Below are 26,592 nucleotides of genomic sequence, written 5' to 3' on the forward strand. Positions count from 1 at the left end.
TGTGTGTGTGTGTGTGTGTGTGTGTGTGTGTGTGTGTGTGTGTGTGTACACTCGCATCCTTGAGAGCACAGGAAGACAAACTGGTAGCAGAGCTCCTATCCCCCTTTCCTAGCCTCTAGAGATTTCCCTTTTCCCCCCATCCCACCTTCATCCAGGACTCTTTACCAGCTGAGCGGTGAGGAGGTAGAACTGACCCTACCCCAAAACACACCTATCCCCATTTCCCCCCCACCCAGCAAGGCTTTCTGAGCCGGAGGCTAAAAAGCTCCATCAAACGTACGAAGTCACAACCCAAACTTGACCGGACCAGCAGCTTTCGCCAGATCCTGCCTCGCTTCCGAAGTGCTGACCATGACCGGTACAGGGCTTGGAGCGGTGGGCTAGAGCGTGGTGGGATGAGTTGGATGCAGTGTAGGGGCCTCCAGAGTGAGGCTGGAGGGGTGGGGGTTCTCAGAGTGTAGAGCTTGACGGCTTCAGATTGATTGAGAGGTGTGGTGGGACAGGGGTCAGAACAGAGGAGCAGCAGGAGAGGGGCTTGGTGCAGGGTGCCCAGAGAGGGTGAGCAGCGGGGCAGGAAAGGGGGTGAAGGTGAAGCCAAGGAGGGATGGACTCTTCTGACCGTATGAAGGATGGGCTCCAGCCCAGGATGGAAGGAGCTGTACAGAAGGACGGAGAAGGAGTGACGGAGCCTGGGAGGAACATTTAAGGAATCCAGGGAAGGGGCGGTGGGCTGGTTGGTAGGAGGGGAGAGTGTGATCCAGGTAGAGGGTATGAGGAAAGGGTGGTAGGGTGGGGTGGGGCTGGCAGGTATTATGGAGGAGAGAAGGTGCAGCGTAGAGCGTGACAGAGAAGGGGAGGTGGCACGGGTATGCAGGTCAACAGACTGGGGAGGGGAGGTTGGAGGGTTAATCCATGGACTGAAGCCTGAGGAAGAAGCCCGCAGAGAAGTCCAGAGGGCACTGTCTCCGAGGCTGGGCTTGAAGGAAATCTTGTTTGCTCCTGTGGTCTGCTCTTTGGGGTCCCTCTTTGGGTTTCCCCCTCACCCAGTCCACCCCCCCCCCCCCCCCGGGCGCACCCCTCCCTTCCTTTCCCCCCCGGCCGGCCCCCCCCCGGGTGGGGCAGGTAGGGGAGGGTGGGATAGGTGAGTCACACCTTCCCCTCCCCCTTCCCATGTCACCGGAGCTGGATTTGGGGAGGGGGGGTGTGAGGGCCTGGTATTCCTGGCCGCGGGGGCGGGGGGCCGGGGGAGCGTTGTGCTGACGGCAACAGAGCCCAAGATGACGGGGCTGCTATAAATAGCTCCATGGAGGCTCCCACACCCGAGCTCCCCCTCCCGCTTCCCTACTGCTCTCTACTCTTCATCCCCTAGCCGGCTCCGAGCAAACTGTCCTGTGGTCCCGGCCTCCACTCCCCTCAGTTCCTTTCACCTTCTGCCTTCCCTGTGGTCCTGGCCTCCACTCCCCTCAGTGCCTTTCACCTTCTGCCTTCCCTGTGGTCCCGGCCTCCACTCCCCTCAGTGCCTTTCACCTCTGCCCTCCTGCACTGATTTTCCCAAGTTCGTCCCCCCCCCACCCCGTCCCCCACCTCTGTTCCCACATCCAGTTCTCCAGTGGCCTCTCCTCATCTTCTCCCATCCTGTCTTTCTGCACACACCTTTCCCTCCTCCTTTTCTCCTTCTCGCCCTATCTGTTCTTCCCCAGTCCCCATTTTCAGTCCCTTATCTCCGTTGTCACTCTTCTGCCCAAAATCCTTCTTCTATTTTTTATGATTTTCCCTCACCCTTTCCCATGATTCTGCTAAAACTTGTCCTCTTAGCTCGTTCATTTTTGGATTTATTAAGTGCTTTTTAGGCACTACCTGTGTGCCAAGGCCCAGACCAGCATCTTTGAACTTCTGCTTCTTTCTTTTTAAAATTATTTATTTTATTTATTTATTTTTGGCTGCATTGGATCCCCGTTGCAGTGCGCGGGCTTTCTCTAGTTGCGGAGAGTGGGGGCTGCTCTTCATTGCGGTGTGCCAGCTTCTCATTGCGGTGGCTTCTCTTGTTGCGGAGCACAGGCTCTAGAGCGCAGGCTCAGTAGTTGTGGCACATGGACTCAGTAGTTGTGGCTCACGGGCTCTAGAGTGCAGGCTCAGTAGTTGTGGCACACAGGCTTAGTTGCTCCGCAGCATGTGGGATCTTCTCGGACCAGGGCTTGAACCCGTGTCCCCTGCATTGGCAGGCGGATTCTTAACCACTGCACCACCAGGGAAGCCCCTGTACTTCTGGTTCTTTACTCCCACCTTTTTCCCCTTATACTGAAGCTGTGGTTTTGGCGGGGGAGGTGTCACATAGAAGTCCCACCTAGAAGTGTCCAAGGCCCACCTGTTCTTTTTTTTTTTCTCCCATGGTCCCTTTCTGGGTTGAGATATTTCTAGGTGTCCCCAGTCCTCACAACCCCTTAGGTGGTGGGCTGAGGGGAGGGGATTTCTTAAAGTGTTCTCATTTCTCTCACATCCTTCATGTCCTTCCCCGGGGATAGGCTGGGTTTCTTTCTGTCTGTGTCTGTGTCCATGTGGGAAGTGGGTTTAGGAGCCCCTTTCCCCAGGTCTCCATCCTAGAGTCAGGTTGGCGATGCAAGCCTGTGAGTGTGTAAGCAGAGTGGGGCCCTGATTCTCCCCCCTGGACCCCCGCCTGCTAGGGCCCGGCTGATGCAGAGCTTTAAGGAGTCGCACTCTCACGAGTCCTTGCTGAGTCCTAGCAGTGCGGCCGAGGCCTTGGAGCTCAACCTGGATGAAGATTCCATTATCAAGCCAGTGCACAGCTCCATCCTGGGCCAGGAGTTCTGTTTTGAGGTACTGGGTGTAGGGGGCTGGGGAGGGCCAAAGGGCAGGGGTCACGGAGGGGGAGGGCAGAGAGTCCTGGAGAAAGCGGCAGAGGTGGGGACATCAAGGAAACAGAAGCCTCTGGGGCTGAGAGAAAGGAGGGTAGGCCGGGGAGGAAGAGATGGTGATGGACTCTCAGTCCTTGGGAGTCATCACCCCTCTAGAGCTCCAACTGACCTCCACACCCCTCTCTAGGTAACAACATCATCAGGAACAAAATGTTTTGCCTGTCGTTCTGCGGCCGAAAGGGACAAATGGATCGAGAATCTACAGCGGGCAGTAAAACCCAACAAGGTATTGGGAGTACAGGGTACACAGCATGGGCAAGGCAAAGGTCAAGCTGCAGGGGAAACTGGGGGCCTAGGGGAGAAGGGGACCAAGGAGGAGGGGACCCCCATTTTCCTCTGAGTCCCCCATTTCTTTTTCCTTTCTTTCTACCTTATGATGTTTCCCTACCATAGAAATCATAGACTTATGGAACTGATGGGGCTCTGGAAGTCCTCTGGTGCATCTTCCCTGCAAGCAGGGATGTCCCACTAACACCCTGACAGGTGGGCGCCCGGGCCCAGCTTGCAGTGTTTCTGCGGGACACATAGATTTGTCAGGTAGATGAGTCTTTAGACCTTGGTTTCCTCTCTGTATGACTGGTAGGAATGGGGTTGAACTACATAATCTATAAGGTCCCTTTGGCTCAAAAATTCTGAGTTCGTGTTCTTCCCAGGAGGAATGCTCCCAGTTCCGTGAGCTGTTCTCTTTTTCCCAGTTTCCAGTGAGCTCACAGTCCTCGTGGCCTCCTCTGTGGGAACCCTTGTTTGTCAGTGTCCTTCTTAAAAACTAGACCCAAGATGCTGGATGTGATCTGCCCCATGCAGAGTATAAATACCAGGCTCTTTTCACACTGCAGCATCACCTGAGCCTCACTGGTCATTGTCATCCTCCAGGCCCTTTTCACACTAACTGTGTAGTCTCACCTGCTGCATTTATGCATATTTTGCAATTATCTTCCGATTGTCTTTAAAGGACTCCTCAGTTATCCTGTTCAAATTCCACCTTAATATTTTGGGTTTATTATTCTAGCTTTCAAAATCTTTTCTCAGTACGAATTCTGTCGTCTGATGTATGAGCTCCCTCTGTATCAGTTTCCTGTGGCTGCTGTAACAAATTACCACTCTCTGGACTGCTTAACACAACAGAAATTTATTCTCTGACAGTTCAGGAGATTGGAAGTCAAAAATCAAGGTGTCAGCAGGGCCTTGCTCCCTCAGAAGCTCTAGGAAGAATCCTCCCTTGTCCCTTCATATCTTCTGGTGGTTGCCGGCAGTCTCAGGCATCCCTTGACTTCTTGCTGCATCTGTGCACTTTCTGCCTTCATCTTCATATGGTCATCTCCCCTCCTGTGTCTCTGGTCTCCAAATCTCCCTCTCTGTATAGACCCCAGTCATTGGATTTAGGGTCCACCCTCATCCAGTACGACCATGTCTTAAGTGACTATAGTCACTTAATGTGACTATGAAATATGAATTCTGGGGTGACACGGTTTAATCCCGCACATGCCTTCTCAGCCCTGTGATTGCTGGTGTCGGAGACTATCTGGCTTTTTCACCGTCTCTCCTCTTTTGGTGTGTCTGTCTCTCTGTCCCTTCCCCTTCATCTGCCGCACCCGCCCTACCCTGGCAGGACAACAGCCGCCGGGTGGACAACGTGTTGAAGCTGTGGATCATAGAGGCACGGGAACTGCCCCCCAAGAAGCGGTACTATTGCGAGCTCTGCCTGGATGATATGCTGTATGCACGCACCACCTCCAAGCCCCGCTCGGCCTCGGGGGACACCGTCTTCTGGGGCGAGCACTTCGAGTTCAACAACCTGCCAGCCGTCCGGGCCCTGCGGCTGCACCTGTACCGTGACTCAGACAAAAAGCGCAAGAAGGACAAGGCGGGCTATGTCGGCCTGGTGACTGTGCCTGTGGCCACCCTGGCTGGGCGCCACTTCACAGAGCAGTGGTACCCCGTGACCCTGCCGACAGGCAGTGGGGGCTCCGGGGGTATGGGGGGCTCGGGAGGGGGAGGGGGCTCAGGGGGTGGCTCAGGGGGCAAGGGCAAAGGAGGTTGCCCGGCTGTGCGGCTGAAAGCGCGTTACCAGACAATGAGCATCCTGCCCATGGAGCTGTATAAGGAGTTTGCAGAGTACGTCACCAACCATTATCGGATGCTGTGTGCGGTGTTGGAACCCGCCCTGAATGTCAAGGGCAAGGAAGAGGTCGCCAGCGCGCTGGTTCACATCCTGCAGAGTACGGGCAAGGCCAAGGTGAGTACTGGGCCCTCAGGACAAGGTGACCTGGGAGTGCACACTCGGGATAGTAAGGGTAGGGCACATCTGTCTTCATCAGCTTGGGTTGGACAGAGGCTGACCCTTGGCTTTTCCTGGCCCCCAGGACTTCCTTTCAGACATGGCCATGTCCGAGGTGGACCGGTTCATGGAACGGGAGCACCTCATATTCCGTGAGAACACGCTCGCCACTAAAGCCATAGAAGAGTACATGAGACTGATTGGTCAGAAATACCTCAAGGATGCCATCGGTATGGCCTACCCACAGGTGTTCTTCCTAAACCTGCCAGATGCCCACCCCAGCCCTAAGTGTAGCTACTCCAGACCCCAAGTCCACCCTGCCTCAGCTTGATGCTTCTGGGCCCAGAGTCCCCTCCAACCTGATTCCGAGATTCCCCAAACCTTGGCAGCCCCTGTCCCTGCCCTTCGAAAGTGTGACCGCCCTCTGCTGTGCCCCCATCTCCACAGGGGAATTCATCCGTGCTCTGTATGAATCTGAGGAGAACTGTGAGGTGGACCCCATCAAGTGCACGGCGTCCAGTCTGGCAGAGCACCAGGCCAACCTGCGGATGTGCTGTGAGTTGGCCCTGTGCAAGGTGGTCAACTCCCATTGGTGAGACTGGGAACCCTGGGTTGGGGGGACAGGGTTGGGGGAGTCGTGTGTTCATCTGTTCATCCATCTGTCCATCTTCAAAGAGGACTGAGCACCAGTTATGGGCAAAGCATTGTACTTGGTGCTGTAGAGCAGACAGAGAGCCATGAGGCTTGGCCCCTGCCCTCAGAGGACCTGCACCAGAATGAGTAGGGACAGATTAGATACACAGAAAACCACAGAACGGTACAGTATGTGTTAAGTTCCAAGTGAGGGTACCCCCTCCCCACACCTCCGCAATGCAACACAAGGTCAGAGAAGGCAGATCTTTGACTGAGATAAGCAGGGAAGGCTTCGTGGAGGAGGTGCCCCCACGGCTGTGCTTGGAAGACTAGGTCAGGTTCTGATGTATAGATATGGTGGGCTGAGAAGACGTTTCGGGAGAAGGCTGTGGAACAGGCCCACACGTGAAGGTGAGAGGTCCTGGGACAGCAGGCAGAGGTAGTTTAGTGGAGTGTGTGGCTCACAGTGGAGAGTGATGGGAGACGTGTCTGGACAGGGCGAGGAGAGTTAGAATCTGAAGGCCTCCGCTGCCAGGTAAAGGAGTTGGAGCTCATTGGTAGGTCGTGGGATGCCAAGCAGTATCATGATTGAGAAGGTTAATTCTTAAATGGAGGTGGGTGTGGCAGGTGGCTGGAGTAGGGACAATGAAGTCCAGGCTAGTTGGGGATTGTTGTTAATGGTTCAGGCATGGAAATCATAGCCTGAGTCAGGATGGTAGCAGGAAAAGTAGAAAGGGGCTACTGTAAGGACCCTCTGCGGAAAGGATCACCAGGAGTCATTGGGTAATTGGAAAGGAGAGGGCATGTCTGTGGGGAGCAAGGACAACTCCCAAGGCCATGAGGCTGGTGGTTGGGAGACCACGGTGGCCTCACTGACAGAACTGGGGAGTCAGGAGAGGGAGCCCAGTGGAGGTTGGAGATGTGGGGAGCGATGCTGAGCTCACTTTACACCAGTTAGAGTTTAAGGTGTCAATGGGACATTGAAGAGGAGGACCAGGGAGGTGGGAAGAGTGAGCTCTGAGCCATTCCAGGGACTGGGGATCATGCCTGGGACACCTCCATCCCCATTTCCCTGGAATCCAGAAGAGTTGGGGGGTCCGAGCTCCCTGTACCTCGAGTGACCCTCCATCTCTCTCCCATCTCTGTCTCTCCCTGGTGTCTTTCTTCTCCTCCTCTCCTTGTCTCTCTCACACTTGCCCCTGTCTCTCTCCCGCGTGTCCCTCTCCCCTCACCTCCTCTCCCCTGCATTCTCTCTCCCTACCCTGTCTGTCCCCTCTGTCCCCTCTGCCATAGCCCTCTTCCTCCAGCAGCCTCCTGTCCTCCTCCTGCGCTCCCGCCCTCCCTCCCTCCCTGTCGCTCTCACCTCTGTGAGGGTTCCACACCCTCACCTCCTTCCACCCCCCTCAGCATGTTCCGTGGAAGCTGAGGGTCTCTGGGGCTCAGTCCCGGTCTCTCTCTTTCTCTCTCTCTCTCTCTGTCTCCCCACCCCGTCCCCTCAGCGTGTTCCCGAGGGAGCTGAAGGAGGTGTTTGCGTCTTGGCGGCTGCGCTGCGCAGAGAGGGGCCGGGAGGACATCGCAGACCGGCTGATCAGTGCCTCGCTCTTCCTGCGCTTCCTCTGCCCGGCCATCATGTCACCCAGTCTCTTTGGGCTCATGCAGGAGTACCCAGATGAGCAGACCTCGCGAACCCTCACCCTCATCGCCAAGGTCATCCAGAACCTGGCCAACTTTTCCAAGTGAGGGAAGCCTCAGGCTGGGTGTCAGACGGGGCTGGAGTGGGCAGGAAGGGTCTCCCGAGTCCCTAGAGACAGGCGTGGGTTGGAGGCTTTCTGGGTGTGACCTGTACCTTCTGGATGCTTTGGCCAGGTTTACCTCAAAGGAGGACTTTCTGGGCTTCATGAACGAGTTTCTGGAGCTGGAGTGGGGTTCCATGCAGCAGTTCCTGTACGAGATCTCCAACCTGGACACACTGACCAATAGCAGTAGCTTTGAGGGTTACATCGACCTGGGCCGAGAGCTCTCCACGCTGCACGCCCTGCTCTGGGAGGTGCTGCCCCAGCTCAGCAAGGTGAGCATAGGCCCCTTGGCCCGTCCTCAGGTCGCCAGAGGCTCCTGTGGCCCGGAGACCACCCCCTGCGCAGATTCTTCCCCCCCTCCTGTTCCCAGACATGTCACTGCCACTTCCAATGCCACTTCCCCAGCTCAGACTCCTTCTACCTGAACTCTCTGAGGCTCCCTTAAAGCTGGGCTGTTAGCCCCCAGGTAATAGCCTCCCCATTCCAGGAAGCCCTCCTGAAGCTGGGCCCACTGCCCCGGCTCCTCAACGACATCAGCACAGCTCTGAGGAACCCCAACATCCAACGGCAGCCAAGCCGTCAGAGCGAGCGGCCCCGGCCTCAGCCTGTGGTGCTGCGGGGCCCTTCGGCCGAGATGCAGGGCTACGTGATGCGGGACCTCAACAGGTGAGCACCCAGGACCCCAGGCCTGTGCCCTAGGCGCCCTTATGCTTCTGTCCTGGATACACTCCACTGGGCCCCATGTGCCTTTCTCGAGGGCTTGAAAGAAAGGAAAGAGAAGCGTTTTCTCAGAGAAAATGGTAAGGAGACAGGTCCAGTCAGTAGTTAGCTGCAAGCCAGAGGGAGCAAGGAATGTAGAGCCCCCCAAAACATGCTGAGATTCCGCCAGCTCCAGCCTGGCATAAGCTTAGGAGGTCCCTCTCCCTGCTCAGAGCTGGTGTTCAGCCTGTACAGTTGGACCAGCCACCTGGTGTCAGAACATTCAGGTAGCTCTGTATTAGTTGGTAAAGCAGCACCATCCCCAGCCCCGCCACCAGCACCCCTCAGACCTTGCCCCGATTCAGCACTACAGCAGTAGCCCCTGGACCCCACCCCGCAGAGCCTCCCCACCACAGCCTCCAGGCTGGGAGGCGCACAGATCCGCAGCTGCCGCTCGTTGTTTTGATGACCATCCTGCTCATTCCTCTGCCCGCATCTCTCCCTCCATGATACCATACCCATCCCACCATCCCCGCCTCTCCTTCCACACATCCCCAACTTCCACCTGCCTCTCTCCTTCTCTCTGTCTGTGCTCGTCCCTCTTCCCATCTCTCTCCAGCTCCATCGACCTTCAGTCCTTCATGGCTCGAGGCCTCAACAGGTGAGGGGCTCTCCCCTCCCCCGCCCTCTCCTCTCCTGTCTGCTCCCCCGCCAACCCCGACTCCAGTGGCCATCACCTCCCTCCGCTCCTCTTCTCCTCCATGCGCCCTCATCTCCTCCACATCTGCCCAGACCTGCCCCTCATGCCTCCTCCTGCTGCCCCATCTCCCCTTCTCCAGGCCTCCCTCCCTTCCCGGAGGGGCCCTGTCCCATCCTATTTCCTTCGCATCCCCTCCCATCCCCCCAGCCTGCCTGCCCTCTCCCGAGCTGCAAACGTCAGCTCTCAGCCCTTCCCTGCGGGTCCCACTCTTCACCCCAGGCCTATGCTGGACCACAGAGGCTCTACTGCTAGAAGCCTGGGTCTTACCTCCCACTCGTGTGCCCGCTTCCCTTCCTGCAGCTCTATGGACATGGCTCGCCTCCCCTCCCCAACCAAGGAAAAGCCCCCCCCCACCGCCGCCTGGTGGGGGGAAAGACCTGTTCTATGTCAGCCGCCCACCCCTGGCCCGGTCCTCACCTGCGTACTGCACGAGCAGCTCGGACATCACAGAACCGGAGCAGAAGATGCTGAGTGTCAACAAGAGCGTCTCCATGCTGGACCTGCAGGGTGACGGGCCCGGTGGCCGCCTCAACAGCAGCAGTGTATCCAACCTGGCAGCCGTAGGGGACCTGCTGCACTCGAGCCAGGCCTCCCTGACTGCGGCGTTGGGGCTGCGGCCCGCACCTGCTGGCCGCCTCTCCCAGGGGAGCGGCTCATCCATCACGGCGGCCGGCATGCGTCTCAGCCAGATGGGCGTCACCACGGACGGTGTCCCTGCCCAGCAACTGCGCATACCCCTCTCCTTCCAGAATCCTCTCTTCCACATGGCTGCTGATGGGCCAGGCCCCCCAGGGGGCCACGGAGGGGGCGGAGGCCACGGTCCACCCTCCTCCCATCACCACCATCACCACCATCACCACCACCGAGGTGGAGAGCCCCCAGGGGACACCTTCGCCCCATTCCATGGCTATAGCAAGAGCGAAGACCTCTCCTCAGGGGTCCCCAAGCCCCCCGCTGCTTCCATCCTCCACAGCCACAGCTACAGTGATGAGTTTGGACCCTCTGGCACTGACTTCACCCGTCGGCAGCTCTCACTCCAGGACAACCTGCAGCACATGCTGTCTCCTCCCCAGATCACCATTGGTCCCCAGAGGCCCGTTCCCCCAGGGCCTGGAGGTGGGAGCGGCGGTGGGGGCAGCGGCGGGGGTGGCGGGGGCCAGCCGCCTCCGTTGCAGAGGGGCAAGTCTCAGCAGTTGACAGTCAGCGCTGCCCAGAAACCCCGGCCGTCCAGCGGGAACCTGTTGCAGTCGCCGGAGCCAAGTTATGGCCCTGCCCGTCCGCGGCAGCAGAGCCTCAGCAAAGAGGGCAGCATTGGGGGCAGCGGGGGCAGCGGCGGCGGAGGGGGTGGGGGGCTCAAGCCCTCCATCACCAAGCAGGTAGGTGGGGGTGGGAGGAAGGCCGGAGGGGTGAAGAGCAGGGAGGGAAGAAGGAAACGGGTTGGGGGGGGTGGTAGAACAGAGACTGGGGTTTGAAGTTACAGTTTTCTCACTTCCTTTCATTCATTAAACAAATGTTCATAGAGGGCTTGCTTTGGCGCCACGTGCTGTTCTAGGCACTGTGCACTTGGCATTGAACGACAGACAAAACTCCCTGCCCTCATGGGGCTCCTGAGGGGAGATATGATGAATAACTAATATAGCTTTCACGAGGTGATGGGTGCTAGTGCAGGGGACAGGCTGGGGACTCTCATCTAGTGTGGGGGACAGGAAGGGGACTCTCGTCTCTTTGGGCAGTGCTCCCTCCCTCTAAAAGCACTCTGCCTCCTCCCACCTTCCCTCTCTCCTTCTGCCCCCACCTCGCCCCGTCCCAGCATTCTCAGACGCCATCCACACTGAACCCCACGATGCCAGCCTCCGAGCGAACGGTGGCCTGGGTCTCCAACATGCCTCATCTGTCAGCTGACATCGAGAGCGCCCACATCGAACGGGAAGAGTACAAGCTCAAGGAATACTCGAAGTCCATGGACGAGAGCCGGCTGGATAGGGTACGCAGGGCTCTCCCTGCCCCAAACCCCGTCTTACCCTTTACCCACAGGGCAGGCTTCTAGTCCCTTCCAAGGGCAACATCTGTGGTCAGGTAGTTACGATGAAAAAGAAAGGACAAAGACCCGATGTCTTCTCCTGAGAAGCCCTCTGTCAGGGGAGGCCAGATACAGTCCATTGAAAAACCCATTTCAACTGTGTTATTTTGGGTTACACACATCATAGACTGTCTGGGGAAAAGCATGCTCTATATTAGGCTGTCTCTGTTTTCTTCCCCGGGGAGAACATGTTGAAGCCCTGGCTCCTGTGACTTCTCAGGAAGAAGTCAGGGGAAGGTACTTCACTAGCAGTGGGAGCTGTACATTGGGCGAGGGGCAGAGTGGTCGTACCAGGACCCATGCATGGCTTACCCAGTCACTGTTCCGTGGGCATCGGTGACAGAGGGTTGGTGGTTAGGGGGAGGGTGGTGTGTATTGGCCCACGTGTGGAAAGACTGTCCAGACTCTCAGCTGGTGGTGGTCCCGAGCAAAAGTCAGCAGGAGCTCTGGCCTTCACACACTTAGCAGAAAGTTCCTTGGGAGCCGTTGCTGCGAGGACCTTGAAGAAGAGGGTAGCTACAGGGTTAGATTATATATACAGAATACATGACTGCAACTTGGGGAAGCAGAGAGGCTTTTGGGGAGAAGTGGTCTCTGAGCAAAGGAAAATGTTGGGATTGATGTAGATGGACTTGAGCTAAGAGAATCTTCAGGCCTTATAATAAATTATTTCCAGCACCATTTAACAAGCTGAGGCCAAAATGCATTCCACGTGTGTCCATGAGTCTGTCCAGGCTCCTGTGTGGGTCCTCCTGTGTCCAGATGCACATGTGAGGGCATGTGTGTACCTCTAGGGTGGGGGAGTCCACCATTTTGCTCCATCTTGAGGGAGCCTCAGCCCCACGGAAGGGCCTTCTTAAAGGCCAGTTGTGTGTGTGTGTATGACCAACAGGCAGAGAAGGGCTGGAGGAGGCTGGTGGGGTGTCCCTCACCACATGGTGGCTGTGCTTGGCAGGCAGGGGTACAGGCTGGGTGGTGGGGTCAGGCACAGCCCCCCTCACAGTGCGGGGTCGTGTGCCCGGCGGGCAGGTGAAGGAGTATGAGGAGGAGATCCACTCACTGAAGGAGCGGCTGCACATGTCCAACCGGAAGCTGGAAGAGTATGAGCGGAGGCTGCTGTCCCAGGAAGAACAGACCAGCAAAATCCTGATGCAGTATCAGGCCCGGCTGGAACAGAGCGAGAAGAGGCTAAGGCAGCAGCAGGCAGAGAAGGACTCACAGATCAAGAGCATCATTGGCAGGTGAGGGGCGGCCCGGGGAGGAGTGGCAAGGGAGAGCCTGAGGCTGAAGAGGGCCAGCGAGCTCCCCCCAGCCCCCAACCACCATCCCCTATCCCCCAACGCAGGACACCAGGAGGAAAGCCCACCACCCTCCTCCCAGGGTTGTCACCCACTCCGTCATCACCAGATGGAGAGAAACCTCCCGCTTAGCGCATTAAATATCCCTTTACTAAACCCTGATCTCTCTCCTAGTAGAGTAACTTCTGAAGCCCTTGGAAAATGTACCTCTTACTGTCCAACCATCTCTCTCTGTCTGGACCTGGCCTAGCCTGGGACTCCCCCACTGGTTATTCTCAACTCAGCCTGTAATGTTTACCCCAAATCTAAGCAGGGGTCCCTTGGCCATAGTAGCCCCTGACCGTCCCATCCTGGGCCCACCCTCCTCTGCAGCCGTGGAAAGGTATTCCATCAGAAAGTAAATGATGCTTGTTATAGCCTGTGCTCTGTCAAGCCCTGGGCTCCAAGGAGGTGCCTCAACAAGGGGATCAGTTAGCTTGAGAACTGGGTAGGACCCCCACTCCAACCAGAGCCAGCTTCATTTCCACGCATTCTAAATGTATTTTTGAGTAAGATTAATTAGAAGAAAAAGGTTTGACTGGAAACCTTTTTGAAAACCACTGCTTTGATATCCTTTATGAGAAGTTACCTTGAGAATCTTCACAGAAGGCAGGGAGAGTCCGGGAATTATGATTGTAGAGACCCCTCTTGGGCGAGGGGTGTCTAGGGGCTGCCCTGGAGATGGCCTAGTTTCGGTGAGGTGGGGTGGGGGATGGAGAAGCCAGGTCTTCAGCCACAGGGTCTGAGGGACGGCACGGTCCTGAGTGGGAGCGCAGAGGGCCGGGGTGCCTGGTGGTAGGTAGGGGGTCTCTGAGGCACAGAAACCCGTACTTAGCAGGGAGATGCGAGCGTCCCTGAAAGGAAGGTGAATGACAGGGCGTCTTTTGGAGTCAGAACAATGGAGGGATTCTGAGCGCGAGGGAGAAGGATGCCCAAGGCTTTTCCAGAGAGCTGTGGGGTTCCCCGGGATCATGAGCTCCCCAGGCAGGCTCCGCGCCCGTGCCCGCCACTAACCCCACTGAAGCCCGTCCCTTCAGGCTGATGCTGGTGGAGGAGGAGCTGCGCCGGGAGCACCCCGCCATGGCTGAGCCGCTGCCCGAACCCAAGAAGAGGCTGCTCGACGCTCAGGTGGAAATTACAATGTCATTTATCTTCTCCGTGTCCCATCCCCATCCATCCCACTGTCCTTCGTGCAGTCACTGCACCAGCCACCCCAGCCCCATCGCCATCCGTCTCTCCCATTGTTCTCCGTTTGTCCACTGGCTGCTCCCGGCAGCCCCCAAGCGACCCCATTTTCATCCCATTGTCTGTGCCTTTGTCACTCCCAGCAGTGTCAGCCCCCCTCCCCTGCCGTGCCTCCCCACCCTGCCTTTCCCACTTCTGTTTGCGTTTCAGGACCTTCTACCAGAACCTCAGACCCCACCAAGTTCCTGGACCCCTGCCCCTGCTGGGCCCACCCCTGTGTGAGTCAGGGAGTTTGGCCTCCTCTGAGCTCCTCTTGGGACAGGAGGGCCAGAGGCTGCAGTTTGCTAGAACAGAACCCAGGGCAGTAGGAGCGCTAGTGTCCTCAGGCTCCGGCTGGTGCCCTGGGGACTTGGGGTACTCGTCACCGCTGTTCTCTGGGCCCCCCAATCCCCATCACTCCTTGACAGCCGCCACTGGGCCTCCTCTTCCCGACTCCTCAGATCCTGAAAGCCCCCTGTCCTGTAAGCTCTCCCTTCCTTCCCTCGGTGTTGAAGGCTTAGCCGCCTTCTTTGGCCTGCCTCTCCCTGTGGTCCTCACTCCTGACTGGCCTCTCCAGCTCCTGGCTGCCCGCCCTCTCTCTCACCAGCCAACCTTTAGGACCTCCCTCCTGCCCCCTTAACCCCTCGTTCTCCCCCAATTCTGCTCACTTCCCACCCATGCTCCTCTTTCCTCTGCTCTGACCTCCAGGCTTCCCGCCCAGCACCACCAAGGCTCCTGACCCCATGACCCCACTCTCTCCCCCTGCAGCTCCTCATCAGGTAATTCTCCTGGTTCCGCTTTGACCACGGGCGGAGGACACAGGGGGAGGTGACTCCGGACCACTGCAGGTTGGTCGTGAAGCCCACTCCCCTCTGACTCTCCGGAGCCTCTCCCCTGCTCACTGCTGCCCCCCACACCCGAGGACCTCTACAGGCCCGACCCTCCAGACACCTCCTGCACAGACCTGTCTCCCCAGGCATTGTCCCAAGAGCACTTCCTGCCGCCTCCCAGAACTCCTGACCAGTACCAAGCACCTTACCCTAGATGGCCCGCACATCCCCCAGATCACACTCCCCTTCCTACACACCTCCCCGTGGCCTCCTCCTGACTCTCAGTCCTCCTCCTCTACCTCTCCAGTGTATGTCTGTCACCCCCCATTTCACCAAAGCGTCCTTGGGGGTTGGGATGTTGGGGTCAGGGTTTGTTAAAGGGGTGGTGGTGATGCTGGGTTGGGGGCCCCTGGCTAAAGGGGCTGTGCTGGCTGCAGCAGGTAGGCTGGGGTTTCCTCTTCCTTCTCCCACACCTTGGGTTCTGTAGAGAGCCCTCCTTCCTCCCACCCCTCACCTATTTCTCTCTCTTTCTCCTTCCTTACATCTGTGAGGTAGAAGGCATCTGGGGTTCCTATTCAGCCCCATTGGGTGGGAATTAAGAGTGGGTAATTAATTAAGGGAGACTTTGGGGTGCTGGGAAAGGATGCTGTTCAGATGTCGGGACAGTAAGGGTGAGTGGAGCAAGGAGGAGCGAGAAAGGAACCTTGACAGATGTTAGGATGTGGACTGGTGCATGTGGCATTGGGAGTTGGAAGTGGGGGGAGGTGTCCTCCTAAATAAGATCGTGGGCTCTGTAGCCATGTTGATTCCAGGCAGAGATGCCAGAACCAGCAGATTAAATAACCTCTCGTCAGTGCTTACAGCCCTGGGCTGCTAATGCCACTCACTCCCCCTCTCCCGCCACCCAGTGGCCTTGCCGGACACAGAATCCTACCTGAAAAGCCAGTAAATGGGAAGCAGTCAGCCACTGACATCACTTCTGAGATGCTTTATTTTCTGCGGGATTGATCTGCAGTGGGCAGTGTCTCCTCACACTGTAATTTTAACTCTCTGCCTGCCCGGCCTCTCTGTCAAAGTAGTTGGTGAGTTAAAAACAGATGCTGCAAGGCACCAGGGGACCTCACCATTTAAAGGACTCCTGTGGTGAATTCTTTTGTAAAGTGAATAATGGCACCCTAATTTATCTCCTTTCTAAATTTGGGTCCATGGGGGTGTTGGGGGCATGCCTGTGTGCTGTTGCCAGCAGACAAGCAGAGGGAAGGGAATCTGAGGTTTCCTTCCCCTGCTCTCCTGCCACACTCAGGATACCCTACCAGACAGGATTTCCTCTCTTGCTGGCTGTGGAAAGTGTGGGAGAGGCAAGCTAAGAGGGTGGCTTTGCTTAAATCTTGGGTTTGGGTGACCTTCTGAGAGATGAGGAGAGGTGACCTGGGAGCCTCTGCTTGGAGTGTTTTTATATCTTTTAGAAATTCTGTCAGACACAGCTAGGTTGCCAGGATTCAGTGCCCTATGGTCCAGGAAATAATTTGGACACATTCTCTAAACCCCTTTCAGGTATTGGTCCCTCTGCAACTCAGCCATTAACATAAAAATTAATTATGTGCCTGTATTTTTAAAAGCCTAAGCAAGCAACCCAAAGTGTAGAACACATGGCTTTCTTCTCCTCTCCCAGCAGAGGAACAGAAGCCAGAGCTGAGGCGAGGAGCCAGGAGTTGGTCCAGGAGGGGTAGGAAGGGGTAGAATAGGACCAGGGGTGGGAGTAGGGTTTGGTACCCCTCACCCTCTAACTGGGAGCCCAGGGTGAGGGAATGAAAGGAGCGTGGGGGTGGAAAGGAATGAAGCCCTTCTGTTTCCTGGGGATGCAGAGCTCGGGGCATGCTGCGTCTCTGCAGAAGCTCCTAGTCCTTTCCTTCCTGCCTATTTGTGAGCGAGAGGCGGCCCCTCCCACAGTGTTTTCTCCTTCCCACATCACTTCCCTGAATCCCCTTCCTTTCCCCCAGTACAGTTAAACCTCTCTAATTTGGAATGTTATATTTGAGAAGCTGGCCACTGTGAATAAGTGACAAAACTGAATGACAGTGTCTATTTAATGAAATGCATGTCTTCATACTATATACAGTAAGTAGAACTCAATGAACGAGGCTTTCCCACTTGAGGCCCTCAGGGAGCATGTGTTAATGAGTAGATAGGATTGAAAAGTCTGTTTTCTGGTATAGGTTAAATATTCCCTCCCACATACACGTTTCCACTATTAATTTTGCTTAGCACACCCTTTCTTCACAGATAAAGGAAAACTCAAGCCCAGTTTTTGTTCAAATTATGAAAAAAAATCCCAAATCCATGGGGGTTTGGATTAATGAGGTTTTGCTGTACTGCTTCCCCTTGTTCCCTCTACACAAAGTTCCCACCTCTGATTGGGGGTGGCCTGGGAGGGGGGGCACTGGGCAGGGGAAGATGCAAGGGTTAGGCTGGGGGTGAGATAGGAAACTTACTTCTTGTGAACTGGGTTCCTGATGTGACTCCCTGGGTTGAAGGCCCCTGTTAGGAGTCAGGGGTGAGATTCTCTTCTCCCTGATCCCAGAAGATGTAACTTCTCCTACAGGTGAGAAACAAAGGAGGAGGATGCGGGTGGGGGTGTCCTGGGGGAAGGGGGTGGGATGTGGTTTGTGGAGTGGGCCAGCTCTGGGGGAGGCCACTGCTAGGGAGCTGGCACCCAGGCCCCCGCGAAGCGTCTCAATAAGTCCGCGCTCTCCTCTTTGGTGTCTTGCAGGAGAGGCAGCTTCCCCCCTTGGGTCCAACAAACCCGCGTGTGACGCTGGCCCCACCTTGGAACGGCCTGGCCCCCCCAGCCCCACCTCCCCCACCCCGGCTGCAGATCACTGAGAACGGCGAGTTCCGAAACACCGCAGACCACTAGCCCACCTTGCATCACAGACTTCCTTCTCCCTCCCTGTGCACCCCACCTTGGAACGGCACCAACCACCAGGACTGGACATCGCCGAGGGACAGCGGGATTGCCTCCCTGAATGCCTCGCTGGGGGGCACCAGTCCCCCACCCCCACTGCACCATTTCCAGGAGGGAGAGCAGGGACCCTCAGCTGCTCCCTTTTCCTTTCTGTTGGGGTGCTTCCCCCTGTGACCCCCAGGAGCCCTTGCCCCAGGACACCACCTACCCCACACAGACCCCTTCACTCCGGGGTGCTATCCCCATCCTCTGCCTCATCGTTCCCCTGAGCACTGGGGGACAGACCCTCACCCCACCGTGGGGGTGCGGCACCTCCAAACTTTCAACTTCAGGGTGATTTTTTAGCAGTAACCAGAGCTGACAATCTAACTCCCCTCCACCGCCCCATTTTGGCCTCCCCTGTCCCCCTTGTTATGGGGAGGGGACCCCAGGTGAGGGGGCCCTATTACCCCTTGATTTCTCAGGAGCGTCTGGGGGGGCTCAGCACGCACAAACTCCTTCTCCTCCTACCACTCTTAAATTTACTCCCTCCCCACCCAGAACCCAGATGGGGTGGAGGGGCCACCGGGGCAGGGAGGGGGTGGCAAGGGGGGAATGGGAGTTGTCTCCCCTTCTTCCCATACCTGATCTGCTCTTGGCTGGTCCCAGAGCGGGGTGAGGGGGCTTGTGCCCCCCCCTCCCCCAGTGTGTTGGGTGGGGCGGAATTGAGGTTTGGGGGAGGGGTTAGGGTTTAGGAGCGGGTGTATGTTGGGGAGGACAGACTAGTTGATCTGCCCTACCCTGACACACACAGCCCCGCTGCCCCTCCCCTCTCTTTTCTTGGTCTCTACTCCCAGGGGGAGGGGGGAACTTACTCTAGGAAAAGCCATGCCTCTCTCCCCCAGGGTGGGGGGACCTGTGTTGGAGGAGGGGTGTTGGGGGCCCCCTTCCATGACTCTGTCCCCCGGGGGAGGTAGGACAGGGCTGGGCTTCCCTCTCATCCTCCCCCCCCTCCCCAATCTCCCTCCACCTTCCTCCCTCCCGCCAGGTCCACAATTTTTCGGTGTTTCTCTGTACATAGCTCTCTGGCGGGATAGGGGAGGTAGGATGGATGGGGTTTGGTGTGGGTAGGTCACAGGAGGGGAGAAGCCCCTCCTTGGCACCCCCTCTTCCCTGACTGCTGTCCCCTACCCAGCCTTGCCCCCTCATCCCTTCTTGCGTTTGGTATTGAGACTCTTCCCAGACTCGACCCTTCTTTCTTTTGTATGGACAGTTCCCCTTCAGTCCCATCCCACTACACACATACACCCAGCCGGGGCCAAATTTATACTTATATAAAAGTTGTAAATATGTGAAATTTTATCCCTGTGCCCTTTCCTTGCTTTCCCAACCTCAGACCCTACCCCTGGACTCCCTTTCTTCTTCTCTTCTTTGGCTGTTGTAATTATCTGGGGTTTGTACTGTACATATCCAGGGTGTGTGTGTGGGGGCTGGGGGCAACCCCTCTGTACAGAGCTTCCTGGCCCCCTCCCCCTCATGCTTCCCTCCCCCGGCCACCACCTTAAGGGTAGGGAGATGTTCTTCCTACCTGTTTTATTTTGTTTTCACGTTCTCCCTCCCCACCCTACCCCACTCCCAGCCTACTCTATCCCCAGCCACTGTACCTTTTTCTCCACTCCCAGCCCCATTTCCTTTTTTTCTGGAGTGTGTGGTGAAACAGAAAAATCATGTTTAATAAACGGAGATTGTTCTTTTATCGCTGTGCTTACTTTCCTAGGCTGGGACCTCCAGGAGGACCAGCAGGGTGACGAGCTGCTTTTTGAGAGGAAGCTGACAGCCTAGGAGAAACTGTATATCCTTGTGTGGTGCCGTAGTCTTCACCCTAGAATATCGCTGTCCCGACCAGCGAGGAGATTTATTGTTTTAGTTAGAGTAGGGGTTTTGCACTGGCCAAACTTACTCCGTCTATCTCTCCCCTCACCACTGCACCACTTAACCCGAAGGAGTAAAGAGGTCAAGGAACAGCAGCATTAAATAAATAAATAAAACATTTTTTAAAAAAAAGGAACAGCAGCATTCTCTGATAAAAGATTCCAAGTATACATCTACGTGTACCTTAAAAATAATTACCTAATTGGTAAAACTACATTTGTGAAACATCATCTGACTGGTGAATTTGAGAAGTATGTAGCTACCTTGGGTGTTGAGGTCCATCCCCTTGTATTCCATACCAACAGAGGACCTATTAAGTTCAATGTATGGGATACAGCTGGTCAGGAGAAACTTGGTGGACTGAGAAATGGCTATTATATCCAAGCTCTGTGCCATTATAATGTTTGATGTAATATCGAGAGTTACAAGAACGTGCGTAACTGGCATACAGATCTGGTACGAGTGTGTGAGAACATCCCCATCGTGTTGTGTGGCAACAAAGTGGATATTAAGGACAGAAAGGTTAAGGCAAAGTCAACTGTCTTCAGCCGAAAGAAGAATCTTCAGTACTATGACATTTCTGCCAAAAGTAACTACAACTTTGAAAAGCCCTTCTCTGGCTTGCTAGAAAACTGATCGGAGACCCTAACTTGGAGTTCGTCGCCATGCCTGCTCTCGCCCCACCAGAGGTGGTCATGGATCCAGCGTTGGCAGCGCAGTACGAGCACGATCTAGAGCTTGCTCAGACAACTGCCCTCCCGGATGAACATGATGACCCGTGAGAAAGTGAAGCTGGAGCCCAGAGTCAGAAGTCTAGTTTTATAGGCAATTGTCCTGTGATGTCGGTGGTGCAGGGTGTTTGCCACTTTATTATATAGCTAAGCAGAACATGTGCTTAATCTTTGGGATGCTGAAGGAGATGAATGGGCTTCGGAGTGAATGTGGCAGTTAAAAAAAAAACAAAAACATTTTTTTTGGGACCTGCATATTTGTGTTTTGGAACACAGTTGTTTCCTCCTTGAGTTTCAAATATAAGAGTGCTACAGTCACATCACAATATTCAGTGGTGGAATCTTGTTTGTCACCGTCATTCCCATTCCTTTTCGTTTAGAATCAGAATAAAGTTGTATTTTAAATATCTAAAAAAAAATTACCTAGAAATGAAGTTTATTTAATTGCTAGAGGAAAAATAAAAATTAGTTTAAATGCTCCCGTGCGGAATGGAGGAAAGAACATGGTGCCTCAGCGATGTGCGGTCCAGCCCCAGGGCCACCACTTGCCATCCTCGGTTTCCCCCGAGGAAACGGGATGGAAACACCTACCTCGCTGGTGGCGGAGCCCGAGGGATACAAGGTGATGCGGTCAATACGTAGCCCATACAGTAAGTGCCCGCTTAATCTCGCCTTCTCAGCACCTACTAGAGGCGGGGACTAAGTTTAATCACGGGAGCGCACGCCCACCCTTTCTGCGGCCCGGCTGGGGCCAGCGGCTTCTCGCCAGCACCGCCTTCTCACCCGCGCAACCAATCAACATGAGGCTTGTAGGCCGGCGTCCCCCGATTGGCTGCCTCTCTGGCACCGCCCAGCGCCCCGGCATCCGCGTCCGGCGGGGAGGCGGTGGCTTCCGGCCGGGGCGGTACGGTTGCTGCAGAGGCGCTTTGGACGCCGGGCCGCGTGTGTACTCTCGGGGGCGTGGCGGCGGGAAGGGCCGGGCGGCAGGCGCTGGCGGTCTCCGGGTGGCCGCGCCTCCCCTGGAGCCGGACTCTGCGGGCACGTGAGTGGGAGCGGAGCGGCGGGGAGAAGCCGACCCGGCCGGCGAGGTCCGGCTCGCGGCTGAAGGACCTCCTAGTCTCCACAGGCCCTGGAAGTTCAAGCCTCGGTTGGTGTTTTGTTGTGGTATGTTTTCGTTTTCTCGGCGGGGGAGTGCGTGGGACTGATCTACCCGAACAGCTACCGACTGAAAAGTTTTCACACGTTGGGGGGCAGGGGAGGCGGGCGTTTGAGGAGACACGGTTCCCCTTATCCAGAGCTTCTGTGACCCCGTCCCTTTCCTTCACAGCCCTCTTCCCGCGCGGGCTCTACCTCACCTCTCACCTCCTGTACTCGACCCCTCTGGGGTTTCTCTCTTCCCCAGGAGGCCATGGATACCTCGACGCCTTTGCCTCCCGTAGCCCCCTCCCCGGCCTGCAACCCAGCCCCACGGACGATCCAGATCGAGTTCCCTCAGCATAGCTCGTTACTCCTGGAGGCCCTGAACCGCCACAGGCTGGAGGGAAAGTTCTGTGACGTGTCCCTCCTGGTGCAGGGCCGCGAACTTAGGGCCCACAAAGCGGTGTTGGCTGCCGCCTCTCCTTACTTCCACGACAAACTACTTCTGGGGGATGCACCACGTCTCACCTTGCCCAGCGTCATCGAAGCCGACGCCTTCGAGGGGCTGCTCCAGCTCATTTATTCCGGGCACCTCCGTCTGCCACTGGATGCTCTCCCTGCCCACCTCCTTGTGGCCAGTGGTCTCCAGATGTGGCAAGTGGTAGATCAGTGCTCAGAGATCCTTAGAGAACTAGAAAACTCAGGTGGTGGGATTTCAACTCGGGGAGCGACCCCTTTCCACACACTTCTTTCCACCACATCCTCTCCAGGAGACTGGTGCATCCGCTCTTCCCCTTTCCAGACTGTGGCGCAGTCTTCCGCTTCTACCCAGAGCCGCGTTGGAGGGGAGGGGAGTGAACTGGGAGATATGTTACAGCTTCAAGTTGAAGAAGAGGAGGAGGAGGAGGAGGAAGAAGAAGATGAGGAGGACCAGGGGTCAACAGTACCCTCTCAGACTCCTCAGCCTCAGAGAGGGTCAGGGGGTTTTCCCCACTCTCCTGCATCCCACGCCCTACCCACATCCAGTACTCCTTGCAGGCTTCCAGAGAGCGAGAGTGCTCCACCTGAGCCTCCTGCCCCTCATACTGTACTGCCTCCCAAAATCTTCTACATTAAGCAGGAACCCTTTGAGCCCAAGGAGGAGATATCAGGAGGCGGAACTCAGTCTGGAGGAACAAAGGAGGAGACCAAAGTGTTTCCAGGAGGGAACACTGAAGAGAATGGAGAGCTAGGGTTCTTGCTGCCCTCAGGAGCAGGGCAAACATCTGGAGGAGGTGGTCCATCCTGGAAACCAGTGGATCTTCATGGGAATGAAATCCTGTCAGGGGGTGGGGGACCTGGGGGAGCAGGGCAAGCTGTGCATGGACCTGTGAAGCTAGGCGGGGCACCCCCTGCAGATGGAAAACGCTTTGGTTGTTTGTGTGGGAAGCGGTTTGCAGTGAAGCCAAAGCGTGACCGGCACATCATGCTGACCTTCAGCCTTCGGCCCTTTGGCTGTGGCATCTGTAACAAGCGCTTCAAGCTGAAGCACCATCTAACAGAGCATATGAAGACCCACGCTGGAGCCCTGCATGCCTGTCCTCACTGTGGCCGCCGGTTCCGAGTCCATGCCTGTTTCCTTCGCCACCGGGACCTGTGCAAGGGCCAGGGCTGGGCCACTGCTCACTGGACTTACAAGTGACTACTGAGGCCATACACGAATTTCCAGGACAAGGGAGCCACTGCTGCTGTTGGGTACTTACCCCTCACTACCATGGCACTGCAATCCTGTATCTTGTTAATTATGCCAAGAGGATAGCTATATTATGGACCTCTTGTTTTTGGGTGTGGGCTTCAACCTGACCGATTTGGAAACTGATTTCTCATCTCACTCCAGGTTTTGGCTAACTACCCTACAGGAAAGTGGTTTACAGGCCATACGTAAATCGATCAGTTGCCCATAATAGATATTCTTTTCATACAGGAAACTGGAATTCAGATTAGAAGTTTATATGATGAGAGACGAGTTAGCAAGAAAAATTATGATAAATATTTCATTCAGTCTCTGTGAGTAGTTAAGGGAGCTGGTCTCCATCTAGAGATATGTTTGATTCAGAGTTCTGGTAATCCGGAGACTAAGCTCTAAGCTTTACTCTCCCTCATCATTGCTGAAATTATGTGAGTAGAGGTCTTCTTATATACTTTTGTTAAAATTTTCCAGAAACCCTTCAGATTATAAATTGCTTTCTCACTAGTAGGTAATTTTACAACACCTTTTTTGTTGTATGTTGTAGTTGAGCACTTTAACAGATTGCGCATTCCATGTGTCACTTAGATCCCTCTTTAATAGAGGATCTTAGTTCCCGGACCAGGGGTCTAACCTACGCCTCCTGCAGTGGAAGCACAGAGTCTTAACCACTGGACTGCCCAGGAAGTCCCTCTTGTCTACCTTTGACCACCACTGATCATCCATATTGATCACACTGACTGGAATGTGACCAGTGAACTCAGGAGATGGCCACTGACCTAAAATACTCTCAGGGTAGAATCACCGCTCTGAAGAAGTGGCTATGGTCAGAGGGACTCAGGGCTGAGACGGCACATGCTGAAAACTAGAGAAATAACTGCACAGTGGGACCACACCCCCTCCCTTTCCATCCCTACCCACACTTGACAGCCCCTTGGTCGACACATAGAAGGATAGATGTTGGAATGGGGAGATTGTCATAAGTTTCTTAATTTCTTCAAATAAACTTTGCTGTGAAAGCTAAGCTGACAGTGAACTGAATTGAGTCATTTATATGGGAGAGACGATGTGAGAACAGAGTTGCAAAGACTTGGACATATTCCTTATGCGGCTGGGTTATGTTGATGGGGGAAGAATCGGATAGTCTCACACTGCTGCAGAGAGCACTGTCCTGGATGTCAGTGGGCCAGATTCTCAGCCCTGACCTGCCCCTGAATAACTTCTGGTAAGTTGCCTTATTTTTCAGAGTCTGAACTGTTTTGTTTATTTTTTTATTAATTTTTTTTTGGTGGTGTGGTATGTACCTCCTAACTCGTTCTCTGTCTTCTTTTTTTTAAGCGGTTGTTCACATTTTTACCTATAATATTCCCTGACTTCATGTATTATGTTTATTGTTTGGTTTGTTCTACATTTGTTGCAAAGCACTGTACTAGACCCTGACTTATATTCTACCCTCAGAGAGTTCACAGCTACTACCGAAGCTAGACATAATGACAATGTGGTATGGTAAGTCCATGATGGGAGACAGTACAAGCTACTGTAGTGGCACAAAGGAAGCTGAGTAAAGACCTATGATGGTTCACCAGAGGTTTCACAAAGAACTCCATTGCCAGAGTGTGGTAGTGGGTGTGGGCGGCTGAATTGATGTGGAAATGGTGAACATGAGTTGAAGTCACAACTATAGAGCCAGGAGTGACAGCCTTTGCCAAAGCACGTTCCTCTAAAGTTAATAGGTATGGAACCTAAAGGGGCTAAAAAATATGACTTTATGGCTGAGAAGGTGAGTTGTAGCTGGGATCTGTCAGCCTTTCTAAAGAGCCTTGCCATGATACCATCCCCACTGTAACGACTGTGACCACATTGGATAAGGGGTCAGGGATGGAGGCTGCCAACCTTGGATCTACTACCATCCCATCCACCTGTCATTCTTTTGGCACATGTTCTGTAGCTGACTATATCTGTTGGCCAGGATCCTTGGGTTTCAAGCGGTGGAAACTGGCTCTGACTAACCTTATCAACACAGGAATCTGAAGGATGTGGGGTGGCTCCTGGAATGGAAGGAAGGGCTAAAAGGCCAGCCTTTGGAAGGACAAGACCTGGGTCAGCTCCAGGGGTTGAGGGAACAGGAACTGGGGAATTTTTCCAGTCATATGTTTTGGGATGATGACCCAGTTAATCTTATTTCTTCTGTCACTCATCTCAAGATAAAATTTCCAGGAGAGAACTCTGGGCCTCAGGGCCATCCTCTGACCAGAGCACCTTGATCATATGTTCCATTGAGGTGACAAATCCTGGAATCCTCAAGGGAAATTGAAGTTCTGGGACAGAAGAGTGGGGAATGGGTGCTGGCCAGCCCACAAGAACAGAGGCCCACCCATACAATCTTCATATGTTGCCCATCTTGGGATCCGTAAAGCCTCAGGTATACCTGACACTTAATAGGTGTCCAAACTTAGGGCAGAATTGCTTCCTCCCTCTCCTTAATCCCCATAGCACTTTACTACTTCTGTAAAGCAAATTAAGACACCATGTTAGAAGTTTGGGTTTTCTTTCCAAGTTATTAGGATTATAGGGAACTTGAGTTCCACGATGAAAGATTTTGGTTTAAACAAACGTGCACCTCTCTGCTTTTGTCCTTTCCTCCTTATAGTGGAAGAGATGTCCCTTCTCCTGTCCAAGGCTAGCCCCCTTCACAGAGCCTTTGCTCTTTTAATTATCCTTTCTGTCCTATATCTTCACTCTCTGTCTCTGTAGTTTCTCATGAGCATTTATTATGTTCATAGGGTTGTGAGAATTAATACATGTAAAATGCTTAGAACAGTGCCTTGCACTCAGTAAACTCAATAAATGTCAACAGTTATTATGAGTGAGAACAGTAATTCCCCACACCTTTACAGGGATCGGTTCTCTCAGGGAAGGGTCACATACATAAAGGGAAAATATTTTCAACTAAAAGGGAAATGAAGCATACAGCACTCAGTAAGGATTAGATGTTATTGTTTTAATTATTACCTTTCTCATAAATGCTAGAGTTTTTCAGAGCCCTTTCCCCCATCTTCTAACTTGATACACTCTTGGGTGATTTTTATCCACTCTCCTGAGTTAAAGCATTTATTTATTTATTTACTTACTTACTTACTTATGGCTGTATTGGGTCTTCGTTGCTGTGCACAGGCTTTCTCTAGTTGCAGCGAGCAGTGGCTTCTCTTTGTTGCGGAGCACAGGCTCCACGCATGCGGGCTGCAGTAGTTGTGGCATGCAGGCTCAGTAGTTGTGGCTCGTGGGCTCTAGAGCGCAGGCTCAGTAGTTGTGGCACACAGGCTTAGTTGCTCCGCGACATGTGGGATCTTCCCGGACCAGGACTTAAACCCGTGTCCCCTGCATTGGCAGGTGGATTCTTAACCACTGCACCACCAGGGAAGTCCCCTGAGTTAAAGCATTTAAATACTGATGATCCTTAGTTTTTTATCTCCAGTTTTCCTCACCCCCAGACCCACTTAGATTTCTTCCCTCTTTCCTGCCTTCCTTCAGCAATAAGTGTCTTCTGTGTAC

At 54.7% G+C, this 26,592-nt stretch overlaps 2 protein-coding genes and 1 pseudogene across 3 annotated transcripts in view; all 3 read left to right on the forward strand.

Annotated features, from left to right (window-relative positions):
- SYNGAP1 (synaptic Ras GTPase activating protein 1) overlaps positions 1-19,268 on the forward strand; it is a 31,608-nt gene extending 12,340 nt beyond the window's left edge. Inside the window, 16 exon segments of the mRNA XM_027126963.1 lie at positions 237-358; positions 2,682-2,835; positions 3,061-3,159; positions 4,543-5,169; positions 5,297-5,441; positions 5,659-5,803; positions 7,344-7,580; positions 7,711-7,912; positions 8,128-8,306; positions 8,959-9,000; positions 9,400-9,442; positions 9,444-10,475; positions 10,910-11,083; positions 12,209-12,420; positions 13,554-13,644; positions 17,341-19,268. Coding sequence (XP_026982764.1) covers positions 237-358; positions 2,682-2,835; positions 3,061-3,159; positions 4,543-5,169; positions 5,297-5,441; positions 5,659-5,803; positions 7,344-7,580; positions 7,711-7,912; positions 8,128-8,306; positions 8,959-9,000; positions 9,400-9,442; positions 9,444-10,475; positions 10,910-11,083; positions 12,209-12,420; positions 13,554-13,644; positions 17,341-17,487 — 3,651 coding nt within the window. The 3' untranslated portion in view covers positions 17,488-19,268.
- Positions 19,269-19,352: 84 nt separating this feature from the next.
- Positions 19,353-20,754, forward strand: LOC113630995 (GTP-binding nuclear protein Ran-like; annotated as a pseudogene).
- A 344-nt stretch (positions 20,755-21,098) lies between these two features.
- Positions 21,099-24,071, forward strand: ZBTB9 (zinc finger and BTB domain containing 9). Of its 2 annotated transcripts, none has more exons than XM_027126981.1 (2): positions 21,099-21,324; positions 21,580-24,071. In XM_027126981.1, the coding sequence occupies exon 2, from the start codon at positions 21,586-21,588 to the stop codon at positions 22,993-22,995; it is 1,410 nt and encodes a 469-aa protein (XP_026982782.1). In that variant the 5' UTR covers positions 21,099-21,324; positions 21,580-21,585; the 3' UTR covers positions 22,996-24,071. The 2 variants fall into 2 exon arrangements, with proteins under 2 accessions (XP_026982782.1, XP_026982781.1); XM_027126980.1 differs by having other exon boundaries at positions 21,100-21,341.
- Positions 24,072-26,592: the final 2,521 nt, after the last annotated feature.

Source organism: Aethalodelphis obliquidens, unplaced genomic scaffold (assembly GCF_003676395.1).
Source record: "Aethalodelphis obliquidens isolate GAN/ISIS:26980383/991018 unplaced genomic scaffold, ASM367639v1 scaffold31, whole genome shotgun sequence".
Classification (NCBI taxonomy): Eukaryota; Metazoa; Chordata; class Mammalia; order Artiodactyla; family Delphinidae; genus Aethalodelphis; species Aethalodelphis obliquidens.